The sequence below is a fragment of the Eptesicus fuscus genome, chromosome 7, assembly GCF_027574615.1.
Source record: "Eptesicus fuscus isolate TK198812 chromosome 7, DD_ASM_mEF_20220401, whole genome shotgun sequence".
Classification (NCBI taxonomy): domain Eukaryota; kingdom Metazoa; phylum Chordata; class Mammalia; order Chiroptera; family Vespertilionidae; genus Eptesicus; species Eptesicus fuscus.
In genome coordinates, this window is record NC_072479.1 from 47,353,022 (window position 1) to 47,370,366 (window position 17,345).

The 17,345-nt window shown below is 47.9% G+C and overlaps 1 protein-coding gene and 1 long non-coding RNA gene across 2 annotated transcripts in view; one reads left to right on the forward strand and one right to left on the reverse strand.

The window, feature by feature from the left end:
- The window catches only part of C7H12orf56 (chromosome 7 C12orf56 homolog), a 74,823-nt gene that overhangs the window by 17,447 nt on the left and 40,031 nt on the right, over positions 1–17,345 (forward strand). Inside the window, exons 2-3 of the mRNA XM_008148744.3 lie at positions 5,369–5,528; positions 15,412–15,484. Of these exons, the coding sequence (XP_008146966.2) occupies positions 5,369–5,528; positions 15,412–15,484 (233 nt within the window). The remainder of the gene's footprint in view (positions 1–5,368; positions 5,529–15,411; positions 15,485–17,345) is intronic.
- The window catches only part of LOC114234154 (uncharacterized), a 37,674-nt gene that overhangs the window by 16,763 nt on the left and 3,566 nt on the right, over positions 1–17,345 (reverse strand). The window lies entirely within an intron of this gene.

The window sequence follows — 17,345 nt, forward strand, 5'->3', positions numbered from 1 at the left end:
TATTTTTATTCTACAGCATAGCGTGGGCATTTCCATGCCAATGAGTACAGAAACATTTACATGAGTTATCAGAATGCCACCCTAGTGTACTTAAGAAAGATATGTCTTGAATGGCAAAGCCAACCAAATTCAATGATTACAGCAGCTAAAAAGAGGTCTCGATCTAGTTCCGCCAACATAAAGGAATTAGCGTAATTTGACTGAAACTCTGACCTAATGAATCCAGCTGCTTGATTACTGTTTGGATTCCACCCTCGTGTTTTCAGAAGAAAGACTTCCCTAGACAAAATCCCCAACTCTAACCACTAGTAGGGTTGCCTTCTTAAACCTTAGCTGTGTTTTGTAAAATTGGCTTTGGAAAAACTGCCTTGCCTACTCATTCTAGTTCCACCATTTACTGGTTTTGTGAAGTCAACTCTCTGAACTTCAGTTTCCTCATGGCAAAATGGGGTAAATAATAGCTAACTACCTCATAGGTTTGTTGTATCTATATATATAAAAGCCTAAGCGACTGATACGACCTAACAACCGGTTGACCAGTCGCTATGGTGCGCACTGATGACAGGGGGCAGATGCTCAACACAGGAGCTGCCCCCTGGTGGTCAGTGCACTCCCACAGCCAACCTCCCATTGGCCCCTGGTACTAAACCATTCGTAGAATCCTGCTTCTGGGTCGGGGTTTCATATGTAGCAGAGCAGCTCCCTTGCTGCGATCCATTGAAAGTCAGCCCTCGACACAAGAGTTTGTCTTGCTCCTGTCCTCTCCCTTCCCCGGGGGCTGCCTGCCCACCGCAGTGGCAGCGCGGTGACAAGGGAAGGAGGAGGGGGGGAGGCGGGGAACCGTGTGGTGGCGGGGCGTCACGTCGATGGTGGCGTCGGCGTCCGGCATCCATTCCTTCTGCACCTGGCCCGGCGACCGTCACCTCCTCTCCCGACCCCACTGAGGCCCTTGGGCCCGGGCTGGGACAGGGAACTGGGGGTGGGTGGCAGTGGATGCAGCCCCTTTCCCAGGGGGACCAAGGGTCAGCTCTCTCCTCAGGGCCAGCGGCCAAACTCCTGTGGTCCCTCCGCCCCCTGCCCCCCCCCCACTGGCCAACCTCCTGCCACGGTCCCTCCCCTGGCCGGCCAACCTCCCACAGTACCTCTCCCCACCCCCGTGCACAAATTCATGCACCGGGCCTCTAGTTATTATATAAGACTAGAGACCCATTGCATGGAATTCGTGCATGGGGGGAGGGGGGGTTTCCCTCAGCCTGGCCTGCACCCTCTTGCAATCTGGGACCCCTCAGGGGATGTTGGAGAGCCAGTTGTTATGACGTGCACTGACCACCAGGAGGCAGACAGTCAACGCAGGAGCTGCCCCCTGGTGGTCAGTGCATTCCCACAGGGGGGAGCGCCCCTCAGCCAGAAACTGGGCTCACAGGTGGCAAGCGCAGCAACAGCGGTGGGAGCCTCTCCCACCTCTGCGGCAGTGCTAAGGATGTCCAACTGTTGGACATCCCCCAAGGGCTCCCGGACTGCGAGAGGGCGCAGGCTGGGCTGAGGGAACCCCCCCTCACCAAGTGCACGAATACAAGATATAAACCTGTATAATAATAATACAAGAATAAACTGTGTTTGCATACTCACAACTATAAACCAACTTTTGCCCCACCCTGATGTATAAAATATATAATGTGCCAAGAATATGCCAACTATAAGCCAAGAATAACAAGAGATTCAGTAATCTGAAATAGGCCTAGATATTTGTATTTTTTACAAACTACATAGGTAAAACTGACATAATCCCCCACTAAAAATTTACTGGCCTACAAGCGTCCCTGGGTCCGGGTGAGACCATGTGTCCCTGGATCCGGGTGAGGCCTCGTGCACCTAGGCCCGGGTGAGGCCACGTGCCCCTGGGTCTGGGAGAGGCCAAGCGTCCCTGGGTCCGGGTGAGACCATGTGTCCCTGGATCCGGATGAGGCCTCGTGCACCTAGGCCCGGGTGAGCCCAAGTGGCCCTGGGTCTGGGAGAGGCCAAGCGTCCCTGGGTCCGGGTGAGACCATGTGTCCCAGGATCCGGGTGAGGCCTCGTGCACCTAGGCCCGGGTGAGCCCAAGTGGCCCTGGGTCTGGGAGAGGCCAAGCGTCCCTGGGTCCGGGTGAGACCATGTGTCCCTGGATCCGGGTGAGGCCTCGTGCACCTAGGCCCGGGTGAGCCCAAGTGGCCCTGGGTCTGGGAGAGGCCAAGCGTCCCTGGGTCCGGGTGAGACCATGTGTCCCAGGATCCGGGTGAGGCCTCGTGCACCTAGGCCCGGGTGAGTCCAAGTGGCCCTGGGTCTGGGAGAGGCCAAGCGGCCCTGGGTCCGGGTGAGACCATGTGTCCCTGGATCCGGGTGAGGCCTCGTGCACCTAGGCCCGGGTGAGCCCAAGTGGCCCTGGGTCTGGGAGAGGCCAAGCATCCCTGGGTCCGGGTGAGACCATGTGTCCCTGGATCCGGGTGAGGCCTCGTGCACCTAGGCCCGGGTGAGGCCACGTGCCCCTGGGTCTGGGAGAGGCCAAGCGTCCCTGGGTCCGGGTGAGACCATGCGTCCCTGGATCCGGATGAGGCCTCGTGCACCTAGGCCCGGGTGAGCCCAAGTGGCCCTGGGTCTGGGAGAGGCCAAGCATCCCTGGGTCCGGGTGAGACCATGTGTCCCTGGATCCGGGTGAGGCCTCGTACACCTAGGCCCGGGTGAGCCCAAGTGGCCCTGGGTCTGGGAGAGGCCAAGCGTCCCTGGGTCCGGGTGCGACCATGTGTCCCAGGATCCGGATGAGGCCTCGTGCACCTAGGCCCGGGTGAGGCCACGTGCCCCTGGGTCTGGGAGAGGCTAAGTGTCCCTGGGTCCGGGTGAGACCATGCGTCCCTGGATCCGGATGAGGCCTCGTGCACCTAGGCCCGGGTGAGCCTAAGTGGCCCTGGGTCTGGGAGAGGCCAAGCGTCCCTGGGTCCGGGAGAGACCATGTGTCCCTGGATCCACGTGAGGCCTTGTGCAACTAAGCCCGGGTGAGGCCACGTGCCCCTGGGTCTGGGAGAGGCCAAGCGTCCCTGGGTACGGGTGAAGCCAGATCCTGGGTCCGGGTGAGGCCGTGCGCCCCTGGATCCATCCGGGTGAGGCTGGGTCCCGGGCCCGGGTGAGACCACGCGCCCCTTGGGTATGGGTGAGGCCACGTGCCCCTTAGTCCGGGTGACGCCGTGCCCCTGGGTTCGGCCGAGACCAAACCAGAGGGAGTCGGACCTCCATTACCACCATTTGTCCACCATCCAGAGCTGAGGGGTCAGTGCTGACATGTACACATAAGGAACTACTGGACATTGAAATTGGGTCTCAAAAGAACTGTTGGTCCAGGGGGAAGCTCGCTACAGATTGATTCATTTGCCTGTCAGCATAACTATTATTGCTCGTCTCACATTCAGTTCTTATTAGTATATATCTAGTGACATATGATCTCGCTCATCTAGGGGAAATGATGAACAACATAGACTGAGGAACAAGAACAGAACCAGAAGCAAGGAGGCATCGATCGGACTATCGGGCCTCAGAGGGAGGATAGGGGAGGGTAGGGGGAGGGTGGGGGGAGGGGGAGAGTTCAAACAAAGGACCTGTATGCATGCATATAAGCCTGTCCAGCGGTTGGGTTCGACAGGGGATTGGGGCATGCGTGGGGAGAGGGGTGGGATGGGAATGGGGGGATGAGGACAAATATGTGACACCTTAATCAATAAACAAATTTAAAAAAAAAAAATAAAAAAAAAGAAAGTAAACTGTAATTGAAAAAAATTAATTTAAATAAAATATTAAAAAGTAAAAAAAAAAAAAAAAAAAAAATTTACTGGCCTAGAAGGTGGTAAATTCAAATTGAAAACAAGACTGTCACCAAGTCAATATTTTGCATAATATCTGAAATTATGACTGACAACAATCTGCTATTGTCTAATATGATCAGGCCAAGCACCACCAAGACTGATAAATAACAACATATTGCAGAGAGGAAGGACACTGACAAATCTCCAGAGACTTCCCATAAAACACATAATTTCTAAAATGTTTATACTATTTTATCTATGCAAATCTAACCTAAGGAAAGATGAGCATCTCTTCTGATTGGACAGCTTTTCCCAAGCAATTTATAATAGTAAACTAGAGGCCCGGTGCATGAAATTCGTGCATGGGTGGGGGTTCCCCTCAGCCTAGCCTGCACCCTCTCCAATCCAGGATCCCTAGGGGGATGTCCGACTGCTGATTAGGGATTGGGCCTAAACCGGCAGTCAGACATCCCTCTCACAATCCTGGACCACTGGCTCCTAATCGCTCACCTGCCTGTCTGCTTGGTTGCCCCTAACTGCCCCCTCCCTGCCTGCCTGGTTGCTCCTAACTACCCCCCCCCATTGGCCTGGTCACCCCTTACTGCCCCCCTCTGCCAGCCTGGTTGCCCCCAACTGCTCCCCTCTGCCGGCCTGGTCGCCCCATGCAGCCTGCTGTTCAGTCGTTTGATTGTCCATCACTAACCCCCTGCTGGCCTGGTCGCCCCATGCAGCCTGCTTGTTCAGTCATTTGGTCGTCCCTCACTAACCCCCCTGCCGACCTGATTGTCCCACGCAGCCTGCTTGTTCAGTTGTTTGGTTGTCCCTCACTAACCCCGCTGCCAGCCTGGTCATAGGCAGCCATCTTGTGAGCCCAGAGGGTTAATTTGCATTTTACCTCTTTATTATATAGGATAGACCAAATAAAACTAACTGCTTTAAATACTTCTCTTCCTATAAGTTAAGAAACAAATCTTTGTGATTTTGTTTCAGGGGCTCCCTGGGGAAAGTATTTACTGAGACTTTTTCTCTTTTTAATCAAGAATAGAAAATAGAGCACTTTGGAAAGAAGAGAAAGCTCTTTATGATCAGGAAACTTCCAATAATTCAAACCTGGATGCCTGTGTTCACAGAATCTTTATAGTCTGTTCCTACAAATGGATATTATCTCCTACCCAGAAAAATTCTAGTTTAAGCCCAATTAATTAAAAAATTTTGAGACCTTTTTTAAAAAATCTTTTTTTTTTTTTTCAAAATGGAAGTGGGGCAATATATTTTAACAAACAAAAACACTGTTACTATTTACTTAGCAATCCTATAGTGTGTAAAAAGTTTCTGGGTTCTGTTGCTGAGCACACTTTTAGTGAGGACTAAAACAAATAGAGGAGAATTGGGAAACCTAAGAACAAAAAGAAGAAAGATTTGCCAGGGAAAAAATAAAAATAAAGAATGCAGTTTAAACTTGCCCTAAGCTTTGGGGATTTCTTATCCCAGAAAACATAAGCAGTTGTATTTGTCTTCAGTTAACTCATTTTTTTTTTCAGATTGATGATTACCCAGAATTTTTGAGTCCACAAGATAGAGAAATCAACCAACACATAAGGATCATCTATTCAACTGTTTTGAAAAAAGAATGTGAAAAGTCAAAAGATTTCAGGAAATTCTTATTACCATTTCACCATGCCAATGCTAACAACAAAAAAGGTATGTAATATACTTCTTAAAGTAACACAAGAAAAGATACATTTCTTTTGAGGCAAAAAAGATAATAATGTTCTTTTTTTCTCCCCAACTTTATTGAAGTATGATTGACAGATAAAAGTTTTGTATATTTAAGGTATACAGTGTGATGTTTTGATATACATTGTGAATGATACCACAATCAGGCTAATTAAGATATCCATCACCTCACATAGTTGCGTGTGTGTGTGTGTGTGTGTGTGTGTAGTGAGAACTCTTGAGATCTACTTTCTTTGCAAATTTCAAGTACACAGTACATTATTATGAACTACAGTTACCATGCTGGACATTTTGGTCTCCAGAACTTATCCTATATAATAAAAGCCTAATATGCTAACTGTCAAGTCATCTGGTCATCCATTCAACCAAAGCATAATATGCTAATGATATACTAAGGCCACTCAACCGCTCATTATGATGTGCACTGACCACCAGGGGGCAGACGCTCCGACTGGTAGGTTAGCTTGCTGCTGGGGCCCGGCAGATCCAGACTGAGCGAGATGGGCCAGACATGCCCTGGAGCCCTCCTGCGGTCCCTTCCAGCTAGCCAACCTCCCGCATCCCTCCCTGGCCCTGATTGTGCACCGGTGAGGGTCCTTCAGCTTGGCCTGTGCCTCTTGAAACCTAGGACCCCTTGGGGGATGTCGCAGAGCCAGTTTCGGCCCAATCCTGCAGGCCAGACTGAGGGACCCCACTGGTGCACGAATTTATGCACTGGGCTTCTAGCTTATAACTGAAAGTGTTCCCTTTGACCAACATCTACCATTTCTCTCCACCCCCAAACCACCATTCTATTCTCTGTTACTATAAATTTGCCTTTTTAAGATTCCATGTAAGTGAGATTATACAGTATTTGTCTTTCTGTGGTTTATTTCACTTAGCATAATGGCTTCCAGGTTCATCTATGTTGTCACAAATGACAGTATTCCTTCTTTTTAAAGGCTGAATAATATTGCAGTGTGTGTGTGTGTGTGTGTGTGTGTGTGTGTGTGTGTGTGTGTGTCTTCTTTATCCATTCACCTGTTGCTGAATACTTAGATTGTTTCCATGTGTTGGCTACTATAAATGCTGCTGCTATGAACTTAAGAGTGCAGATATGTCTTTGAGATAATTATTTTATTTCTTTTGCATATATACCCAGAAGTGGGACTGCTGAATCATACGGTAGTTTTATTTTAATTTTTTGAGGGACCTTCATACCGGTTTCCAGAATGGCTGTACATTCCCACCACCAGTGTACTTCCTTACCAACACTTATCTTTTCACTTTCTTATAAAACGAGGTCATCTTAACAGGGGTGAAGTGACATTTCATTATAATTTTGATTTGCAGTTCCCTGATGATTAGAGGTGTTGGGAAGATAATGTTCTTGACATTGAGGAGGAGTTGACCAATCCATTACAACAGCATAGTGCCAGGGCGTAGTGTGCCATGAATAAGGATATGTCGAAAGGAAGGAAAGAAAGAAAAGAATGGAAAGGAATGAGGGAGGGAGGGAAGTCTGGGAAAGAAAAAAAGAAAGAAAATGAGAGAAAGAAGGATGTTCATTAAATATTGGTGTTTTAAAATACAGAATGAGTTAGAATCTGGATTCCATGTGGTCAGTTCCTGTTTGATTTTAATAATCTTATTAATACCACTAGAGGCCTGGTGCATGAAATTTGTGCAGGGGTGGGGGGCCCTCAGCCCAGCCTGCACCCTCTTCAATCCGGGACCCCATGGGGGATGTCCAACTGCCGGTCTAGACCAGCAGTCGGACATCCCCCTCACAATCCTGGACCACTTGCTGCTAGTCGCTCACCTGCCTATCTGCCTGGTCGCCCCTAACTGCCCCCTCCCTGCCATCCTGGTCACCCCTCACTGCCTCTGTGTGCCAGCCTGATTGCCCCTAACTGCCCCCCCGCTGCCAGCCAGGTCGCCCCCAACTGCCCCCCCGCCAGCCTGATCACCCCTCACAGCCCTGCCCCCCGCCAGCCTGATCACCCCTCACAGCCCTGTCCCCCCCCCGCCCCCCCTCCCCCCGCTGGCCTGGTCACCCCACACAGTCTGCTTGTTCAGTTGTTTGGTCGTCCCTCACTAACTGCCCTGCCGTCCTGGTCACCCCTAACTGCCCCCCGCTGCCAGCCAGGTCGCCCCCAACTGCCCCCCCACCGGCCTAGTCACCCCTCACTGCCCCCCCGCCAGCCTAATTGCCCCCAACTGCCCCTCCCCCTGCCAGCCTGATCGCCCCTCACAGGCCCCCCACTGGCCTGGTCGCCCCACGTAGCCTGCTTGTTCAGTCGTTGGTTGTCCCTTGGGCTGGTCCTGGGTGGCTGGGCAGCTGACATCCGAGGCTTGCCTGCGCCTTGGGCCGGCCCTGGGTGGCTTGGGGGCTGAGGGGACTGGGGGACTCCAGAGGCAGGTGCATAGAGCGGCCGGACCCGCCTGAGGGGGGGCCTGGCCGAGCCGCGTGCCTGCCGCCCCGGTGGGGCTGGGGGGACTGGGTGCCTCCATCTTGTGGCTGTGGGTGCCTCCATCTTTGAGGGCATGGCAGTCAATTAGCATATTCCCTCCTTATTGGCTGTGGGTGCCGCCATCTTTGTGGGGGCATGATGGTCAATTAGCATATTCCCTCTTTATTAGATAGGATAGATTTAAACAGAAAACCGAGTGAAGAAGTGCAGGGGTAACTGGAAGATTGTGTCCCTGGCTTAGGAAGAAGTCCTGATAGTTATCTCTGTGCTCCCTCTCACCAGCAAGGGAGGCCAAGGTCCTGCCCTGATAATTATGGCTTATTATGGTTAATACCAGCATTCACTCTTCATTCAAAAACATTTGCTGGGAATCTGTTCACCCAAGAATGGTGATACATACCTTCATAAAAAGATGAAAAAGATTTTGTGTTTAGGGAGTTCTGCCACTGATGCAGGTCGTTTTCCTGTAGTACCCAAGGAGATCTAGAAACTCCATAGTAGGGGAGGGTAGGAAGGGGAGGATAAGGAGTTAGGACTCCCTGTGCTCACCTGGCTCAACCAAAGCTGCCTTGCTTTTATGTTTCACATTTTGGGCTTTACCTAAATGTTTCTTGTGGATTAGTTTTAAAAATTGAAAGATGAATGAATAAAAATAAAATAGAAATATAGTACAGCATTACCCTGCTTACTTTCATGATATATATATATATATCTCCATCCATCCATGAATATAAAGGAACCCTTTAGGGTATTGATTCTCATAATTGGTAGCTGGTGAAAAGCAGAGAAAAAGAGCATGGAGTTTGGATTCAGCTAAGCCTAGACTTGAATCTTAGCTCTCACCTTTCCTGGCTGTGTGACCTTCTCAAATCACTTAACCGTTGTGAGCCTCAGTTTTCTTTCTTTGTTATTATATTCACAGGGTTGTTGTATTACATGAAATAATGTGGGCAGGGCAGGGCACACAGCAGGAAAGCAGTTACAATCTCATCTGTAGCATAGAATGAGAGGGAAGAATGAAGTCCAAAGTGGCTCCTGGATAGGCCCTTCCATTTCTGGCATCCACTCAGAGGAGCTAGACCATCCCATGCCAGCCCATGCCCTCTTCATCAGACTTCACTCCAAGTCAGACTCAGAGCCTCTTCGAGCACTGAATAGGTACAAAGTGTGAGAAAACTGTCCAGTGTTTTACACTCTCATGGACGAGCACTGCTCCATGCTGACACTCTATGGCATGGCAACTGTGTGTAGAAGTTGTTATAATTAGCAGACTTATTAAATCCCTGGGTACTCACCAGGTCTCTTGTCACACTAACTAGGATATCTAACTGGTGTTGGTTGCCTTAAGTGAATATTTATCCTTGTCCACAGCATCATGATTCTTGGCTTTTTCCCCCCTCCCAACATTTATAAGACAAAAACACACAATAAAGTAGCGAATTGCAGGTAGAAATTCTATGAACTTTAAATTCCTAGAAACTTTGCGAATTATGTTAAAAGAAGTGAATAATTAAAAAACACACACACACACTTATCTGATGTTCATGCACATGGTTACTTATAGAATTATACCTCTCCCCAACTGTTTTTTACTTTCATCTCAGAAGGCACCATCTGGCACTTTTACACAATGACTTCTGAAAACACGAAACTGCCATTGTCACAGGGAGTCACACAACACACATTAGAGGATAAGAACTGTTCCCCCTTTGGAGCTTGCCAACAGTAACACGCTCTGTGTTCCTGCTCTCCACGGCGCCTGCTCCCTGGGTAGGTACTGCTGTGCACAGAGGACCTGTGGCTCTCCTAGACACGCTGAAATATGTGGTCCTGAAGCAAGAGAGAGGCTCCAACCTGTCTGCCCATCTGTTTGACAATAGCCAGCACTAAAGTCTTCAGTGTTCGTGGTGATGTCCTGCCTAGAGAAGCAGCACACATAAACTACTGGGCATTAGATAAAGACCATGATTAGGATGGACTCCAAACCTCTTGGGTGGAAAGCCTGGGGAATATTTGTGCCATGTGGCAAAGGTGCTTACACTCCAGATAACTGGGTTATCTTAACAGAGGAAGCTCAAAATTACAAATAATTTATCATAAAAATTCTCAGTTTCCTGATGACACTTTTAGTGGGATTCCTAATTAGGCCCAATTTTTCTGGAGATTCTGAGAAAAAGAGGCTTTTCTCAATCGTGTACACGTGTGCTTATATGGGCCACAGTTAACACTTTGAATTGTACTTTTTATGTGTGTGTGTGTGTGTGTGTGTGTGTGTAATTTTTATTTTAAATCTAAAACAGCTATTTTCTAAAACCACTGATGTGGGATAAAACTAAAACAACAGAGCACTGATAAGTCTCTCAGGTTTAGTGTGTGATTTTTACATAAACTTGGCACAGAGATAGAGTTTGAAAAATATAATCGAACCTCTTGCAGTTAAGAAAGCAGATGCATTCTTTTTGCAATGTCGTTTCTAAAACTGTCTCTCAGCTGACCAGCATTACTGAACATGCCATCAGATATACACTGTGCTAAATGGCTGAAGGACTTCAGACATAAGCTACTAAGAAGAGTGTCAGCTTCTGTGTGCACACTAGAGAATTCTTGGCTGATAACTCTATTATCTATCACCTGTAGTCAGGCTCTCTTGTCACTGTTGCCTTATACCTGCCAACTTCTAGTCATTGGCTTCCAGGAGACAAGGCATTCCATCAACTGTAGAGACAGACTTCGGGCCATACTTCATTTTTCAGTGGAGTGCACAGATGAACCTGAGATTCTCCACACCACTGTTACAAATGAAAATTTAAAGCTAGCCTTAACTGGTGTGGCTCAGTGGATAGAGCGTCGGCCTGCGGACTGAAGGGTCCCCGATTCGATTCCGTTCAAGGGCACATGCCTGGGTTGTGGGCTCGATCCCCAGTAGGGGATGTGCAGGAGGCAGCTGACCAATGATTCTCTCTCATCATTGATGTTTCCATTTCTCTCTCCCTCTCCCTTCCTCTCTGAAATCAATAAAATTATATTTAAATTTTTTTTAAAAAAATTAAAGCTATCATAGAGAGAGGCAGAAACATCGATACCACAGTTGTTTGGTCACAACCTTTTAATGACCTCATACAAAAAAGAGCAAGTTCAAGTTTGGTTAGTGAACTTGGATGAGATCAGGTTTAAGACAACTTAAAGCTAGGTCCAGGTTGTTGTTTAGGTAGTACCGCTTCCTAATAGAGAAGCCTTAGTGGTCTCTGAGGCTTCCCAGCATACCATCAGGGATATGCTCTATGTTGCTAGTTCTCCTCTAAGCAGCTTGTTCCCTGGGGAGGTATTGCTGTGTAGCTAGGACCCCTGTGGCTCTCCTCCTAGACAATGTAATATGTGGTCCTGAAGCAAGAGCTAGGCTCCAACCTGTCTGACCTCTGGGCCACCTGTGCTATGTTCTCCTTAATTCCAGCACCAATCAGAGGCATAAGGTCTGTCACATTTAGTACCTGTATTTGTGAAATGCCTACTATTAGAAGTGTCTTTGACAATTGGGGTCTTAAACAGTTATGTATTGTAAAGGTTCTTAGTTTGCAAAAAAATGGATTCTGCCTATCTTAATGCCAAAGGGAATTCATCAGAAGGATTTTGAAATTGCATAGGGGATCAAAAGGGGAACAGAAGAGCCAAATAATGGAAGACTAGGAACCAGGGGCCTTAATAGTCTATGGGGGAACACCTTTTAGGGTCCAGTCAGCTTAAAAGACTCCTAGCTCTGCCTCTCAGGTCCAGAGGTCACGAGTCTAGGGGGAAACATTGATCAGCCAGTTTGGATTAGAAGTGCATCCTTAGACCATTCCGCTATGGCTAGGGCAGGGGTGGATCTGGGTTTTGTAGGGATTAAAACTCAAACGATTTGCAGATCCCTCCTTAAGAAAAAGAGTTAAAACACCATGCACAATGACTGCAGCACTCCAAAGAAACCTGGGCAGAAGAAATCACAAATATAAAGTGCCTGTGGCCACTCCCCACAAGGGGAAGTGAGACTGAAGAGAAACTGAAGTGGGAAGTGCCTGTGGTCTTAAATGATGGTGATTAAAATGTGTTTCCTTTGCACATTTTGTACAAACATTTGAACACATGGTTAGGGTCTGTCCTAAGACTTTGGAAGGAACTCATGCAAGTGAGAGGCACTGAAGCTTAATCATCATTATTTTTATGGAAGGTGCTGTAGCAGTCGGGACCGGCACCTGTGGTAACTATAGGAAGAGGACAGTTCCTCAAAAAAGGAAGGTCCTGGGAAGACAAAATGACAGATGACCACTATACCCTGATCCTCTCCAAAGTCACCTCCTGCAGCTGCAGGTTCCTGAAGAACACTTTTTATCATTAAACCCACTGCCTCAGATTCCCAGGTGGTTTTCAATTCGGATGAGCTATGCTGGACGTCAAGGGGGCTGTGCTGACCTCTTAGGCCTAGAACAGAGCAGACCTTAGTGTCCTGCACCCTCCATCTTCCTACAGATGCCATCCAGCATCATCCTTGGGCCTCCACTGCGAGAGGGTTCTTTCTCTCAGGCATGGAGGTGCCTTGAGCTTCTCTCAGACCCACAGGAGTAAAAGACAAGAGTTACACAGAGCAGTTCAAAAGGAAATGGGTCAAACTCAGTGAAAGTACACTTAAGATTTTGCATTTCATTTGATGTAAGTTTAATCTCAAAAGAAAAATAAACTGGAAAAAAGGGGAGGGAGGAGGAAAGGGAAGCAAGCAAGCCAAGAAAGGAAACGTGTAAAAGAGCCAGGGAAATCCCTGAAAGGAATTCTGTGTGGGAGCAAGGGCTTTCCCTCTTTCCCTCCCTTGCTGTATGGATGGCTTGTGCATCCTTGACTCAGCCTCCTCTTCTACAAGGATGGGGAGGTGGTCAGACAGGGGACATTGAGTTTCTGTGGGAGGTCAAAAGGTGTGGCTAATGCTGACCTCTTGCAGAAGCTTATGGAAATGTAAATTTAGTTCTTGTCAGATACTATGAGATACTATTATCTATATATATAAAAGCCTAAGTGACCATCCGGCTGTTTGACCGTCCGATCGGTAGCTATGATGCTCAATGACCACCAGGGGGCAGACGCTCAATGCAGGAGCTGCTGAGCTGCACTGACTGGCAGCTGCAGTTCTTGGGTGATGCACCTGGAACCAAAGAGGAGGGAGCCCGATTCCAGGGTACGTCACTTGAGAACTGCTCTCTCGCAATCCAGGACCCCTCAGGGGATGTCGGAGATCCGGTTTTGGCCTGCAGGATTCAGGCCGAGGAACCCCACCAGTGCATGACCTGGGCCTCTAGTAGTCAATAATCTATATATATATAAAACCCTAATATGCAAATAGACCAAATGGCAGAACAACCAAACAACCGATCAGTATGACATACGCTGACCACCAGAGGGGCGCACAGAATATGGTGGGTGTTGGCAGCAGACAGCAGAGCACAGAACGTGGCGGGCGTTGGCTGAGGTGGGATGGTGGAGCAGGTGAGCGGGAGTGCCAGATCAAGGTGGGGCGCCAGTCGCTGTCATCGGGGTGAGCCTCTGGTGGTTACTAAAAATTCTTTGCTCCCGTGCACCGTGGTCCCACCCGGCACTCACACCTGCTGCCGGCGCTGGCCCTGCTTGCACTCACTGCTGGTGCTGGAGCCACTGCTTGCACCCGCTGCTGGTGCCTGGTGCCGGCCCTGATCGCCCCACACCATCAGCAGGTGTGAGCGGTGGCTGCCGGCTGTGATCGCCCCTCAGGGCTTCTCCACCTCCCCCTACTCCTGAGGGGCGATTGGAGCCAGCAGCTGCTGCTCGCACCTGCTGCCAGAGATGGCCCCGCTCGCACCTGCAGCTGGTGCCAGAGCTGCTGCTCGCACCTGCTGCCGGTGCCTGGTGCCGGTCCTGATCGCTCAGTGCCGACAGCAGGTGTGAGCGGTGGCTGCTGGCCCCGATATCCCCTGAGGGCTTCTCCACCTCCTCCTGCTCCTGAGGGGCAATCGGGGCAGCAGTCGCCGCTCTCACCCGCTGCTGGTGCCGGCCCCAATTGCTCTGTACTGTCAGTGGGTGCGAGTGGGGCCTGCGCTGTCAAAGCGTGGGAGCGGCGGTGGCAGGAGTGGGGCTGCTGGCAGACAGGAGACTGGGGACCATGGTGGTAGGGGCCAGGAGGGGGCATGGAGGATGGGCTGAGACCCGCCCCTGTGTCCACTGCAGCCTTGCAGCCCACAGTTCCTTTCAAGGTGCACGAATTCATGCACTCGGCCCCTAGTCTATACATATAAAAGCCTAAATGACCATTCGACCAGTAGCTATGATGCGCATTGACCACCAGGGGGCAGACGCTCAGTGCACAAGCATGGAAACATAGAACAGAATGATGAATCTCAGAGGGAAGGGAGGCAGTGGGAGAGTGGAAAGAGATTAACCAAGATCTTATATGCATACTAGAGGCCCAGCACATGGATTCTTGCACTGGTGGGGTCACTTGGCCTGGCCTGTGGGATTGGGCCGAAACCGGCCCAGTGGTGGGTCCCTCGGCCTGGCCTGTGCCCTCTCGCAATCTGGGACCCCTTGGGGGATGTCGGATTGCCAGTTTCAGCCCAATCCCTGCAGACCAGGCCGAGGCCCCCTTCCGGTGCATGAATCCGTGCACTGGGCCTCTAGTTATTATATATTATTATTAGAGATTACTTATTACTTATTAGATATTATTATTTATTCTTCCAAATAAACAAACAAAATATACTCACATAATGGAGAGGACATGACAGTTTTCTTGTTGCAAGTTATGATTGGTTCTTTGAGTTTTACTTTAAATTCAGCTAATGTTTATTGCATACTTACTTTAAAATGGCATCATATGGCCCTAACCGGTGTGGCTCAGTGGATAGAGCGTCGACCTGTGGACTCAAGGGTCCCAGGTTCGATTCCAGTCAAGGGCATGTACCTTGGTTGCGGGCACGTCCCCAGTAGGGGGTGTGCAGGAGGCAGCTGGTCGGTGTTTCTCTCTCATCGATGTTTCTAACTCTCTATCCCTCTCTCTTCCTCTCTGTAAAAAATCATTAAAATATATATTAAAAAAATAAATAAATAAAAAGGCATCATATGATCCCATTTTCGTTCACAGAATTATCATCCTCATTTTTACTGAAGATATTGAGGCCAGAGGAATAAAGTAACTTGTAAGGTGTGCTGAATTTGAGCACACAAGCTTTAATGTCAAAGCCAAAGCTCTTTTTGTTTCATCATGGTGCCCGGCTTATAATTTTGTACTTGTAAGTTTTTGTGAGAATTTATGAGCACTCATAGAATCAATGACTACATCTTCTTTATAAACTCAATCAAATTATGTAATTAACTACCAAATAACTTTTCTTTCCTTTTAGTCAAGGAAGAGAATAATGGCCCTGTCTTATGGAGAGGCAAAGAGCCTAAAAGTCTGGATGAATCCTCTGTCGGGTGAGATTGTTGTTTGGCGTATGTTTTTAACTTGATAACCAAAACTTATTTCCCATTTCAAATTTTTTTTAATGCTTTTCCTCTACTAATGGCTTTGGAGTTCTGTTTATCTCATATATGTAATAATGAAGAAGGTAAATTCAAATCCGGTTAGTTAAATAGTAAAGTATAATTTTTCTCATTTCAACAGATTATATAAATGCCAAAAAATAAATAATTGATTATAGTTAAATTAAAAAACATTTATTGAGCACTGGTTCTGTGTGGTGAATACAGAGTAAAGCATAGTTCCTGTCTTTGAGAAGCTGATTCTAACCGGGATACATGATATTTGCATAAATAAAGATAATACAATGGATACATGCTACATGTCATCAATGAGTTTGAGCAAATTGTCAAAGAGACTTAAAGAGGGGAAGGATTATGTTCAGTTCTGGGAAGAATCAAGATGCCAGATGACAGTTGGTGAAGGATATTGCAAATGGAGGTGGAGTTATTGCAGTTGAAGAGAACAGCAGAAGCTAAGATTGAGGCAGGGAAAAATGGAGTATGTATTAGGAAAGGTAAGCAGCCTAGTGTGATTTAAAAATACACCATGATTACTAAGTATAAAGTTAGGAGGTAAAATTGGGCCCATATTTTGGAGGGTCTTACAAATCCAGGGGGAAATTTTACATGTCATTTCATAGGACATGAGAAAACTATTGAAATTTTTGAGCCAGAGAACATGATAAAAATCACTCTTACAGAAAATAACCTGACAGTTGTGCTGAAAATGGACTGAAGCAGGGAGAGACCAAAGGTTGGTGGGAAGCAGTAAGAATCTGAATTGGGCTAGTGGTAGTGGGAATAAAGAAAAAGGGATGGATGAGAGAGATTGGGGAAGTAAAAGCTACAAGACTGTCAGTTGGTTTAAGGAACGTAGGAGAGATGGAGAGATAAGCCACTGTGGTTTCAAGCTGGGGTGACTGCAAGGCGATGCCTGTCAGAGAAATAAGGATGTCAGGAGGGATCAAGCCCAGTACTGGTTTGCACAGGTTAAGCGTGAGGGCCTCATCTGGTGGAGAAGTTCATCTGGCTTTGAAATTTCAGTCTGCACAGTGGGAAAGAAGTCCAGCTATAAATTTAGAAAGGAACTTCCTAAGCTTCATAACTCAAAGTGTGATTCTGTTACACAGTCAGTATCTGGACATTGGGAGGAGGAGGGGAGCATAGCATTCTAACAGCTGTGAGTCAAGAGATACACGTGGAAAATGAATGGGGGTTGAGGCCTTGAAAGACAGGATAGGAAAACACTGCAAAATGCTGCAAAGGAAAAGTGCACTCCGGGTGGGGAGTATTCACAAACCTGTGGTATACCACGCTGCGCAGTAACCGAGGCTGCTGAGAAGCGGCCTTGGTCCACTGCACTGTCCCTCACCCTCACCTTCTCTGTTTTATCAAGATGACCTACAAGGTCTCTTCTAAATCTAGATTTCATTATTATAACTTCCTTTCTCACCAAAAATTGACTTTTGGTTTAGGAAGATTCTTTTTTTCTACTGGGAATACATCACCAATTTGCTTTACACCATTTTAACTTTACAACCAACTATTCTGGAAGAGAAAGTTGGTTATAGTAACTGTAATTTTCTTTCAGGTTTTTAGGGTTTAAGGAGTTAGCTTTAAAAATGATCTCTGTATTCATGTCAGGGTTCTCAAGGCTTTGGAGGTTTTGATTACATTGGAAGCTGAAACATCAGAAAAACTTACTGGCTAAGAAAGGTTGATGAGTGTTCTGTTTCGCATTGCAAGCCATCCATAGCACGGAGTGCATCCCAAGACCTCTTTGTAATGCTGGTATTGTTGAAGGGACCAACAG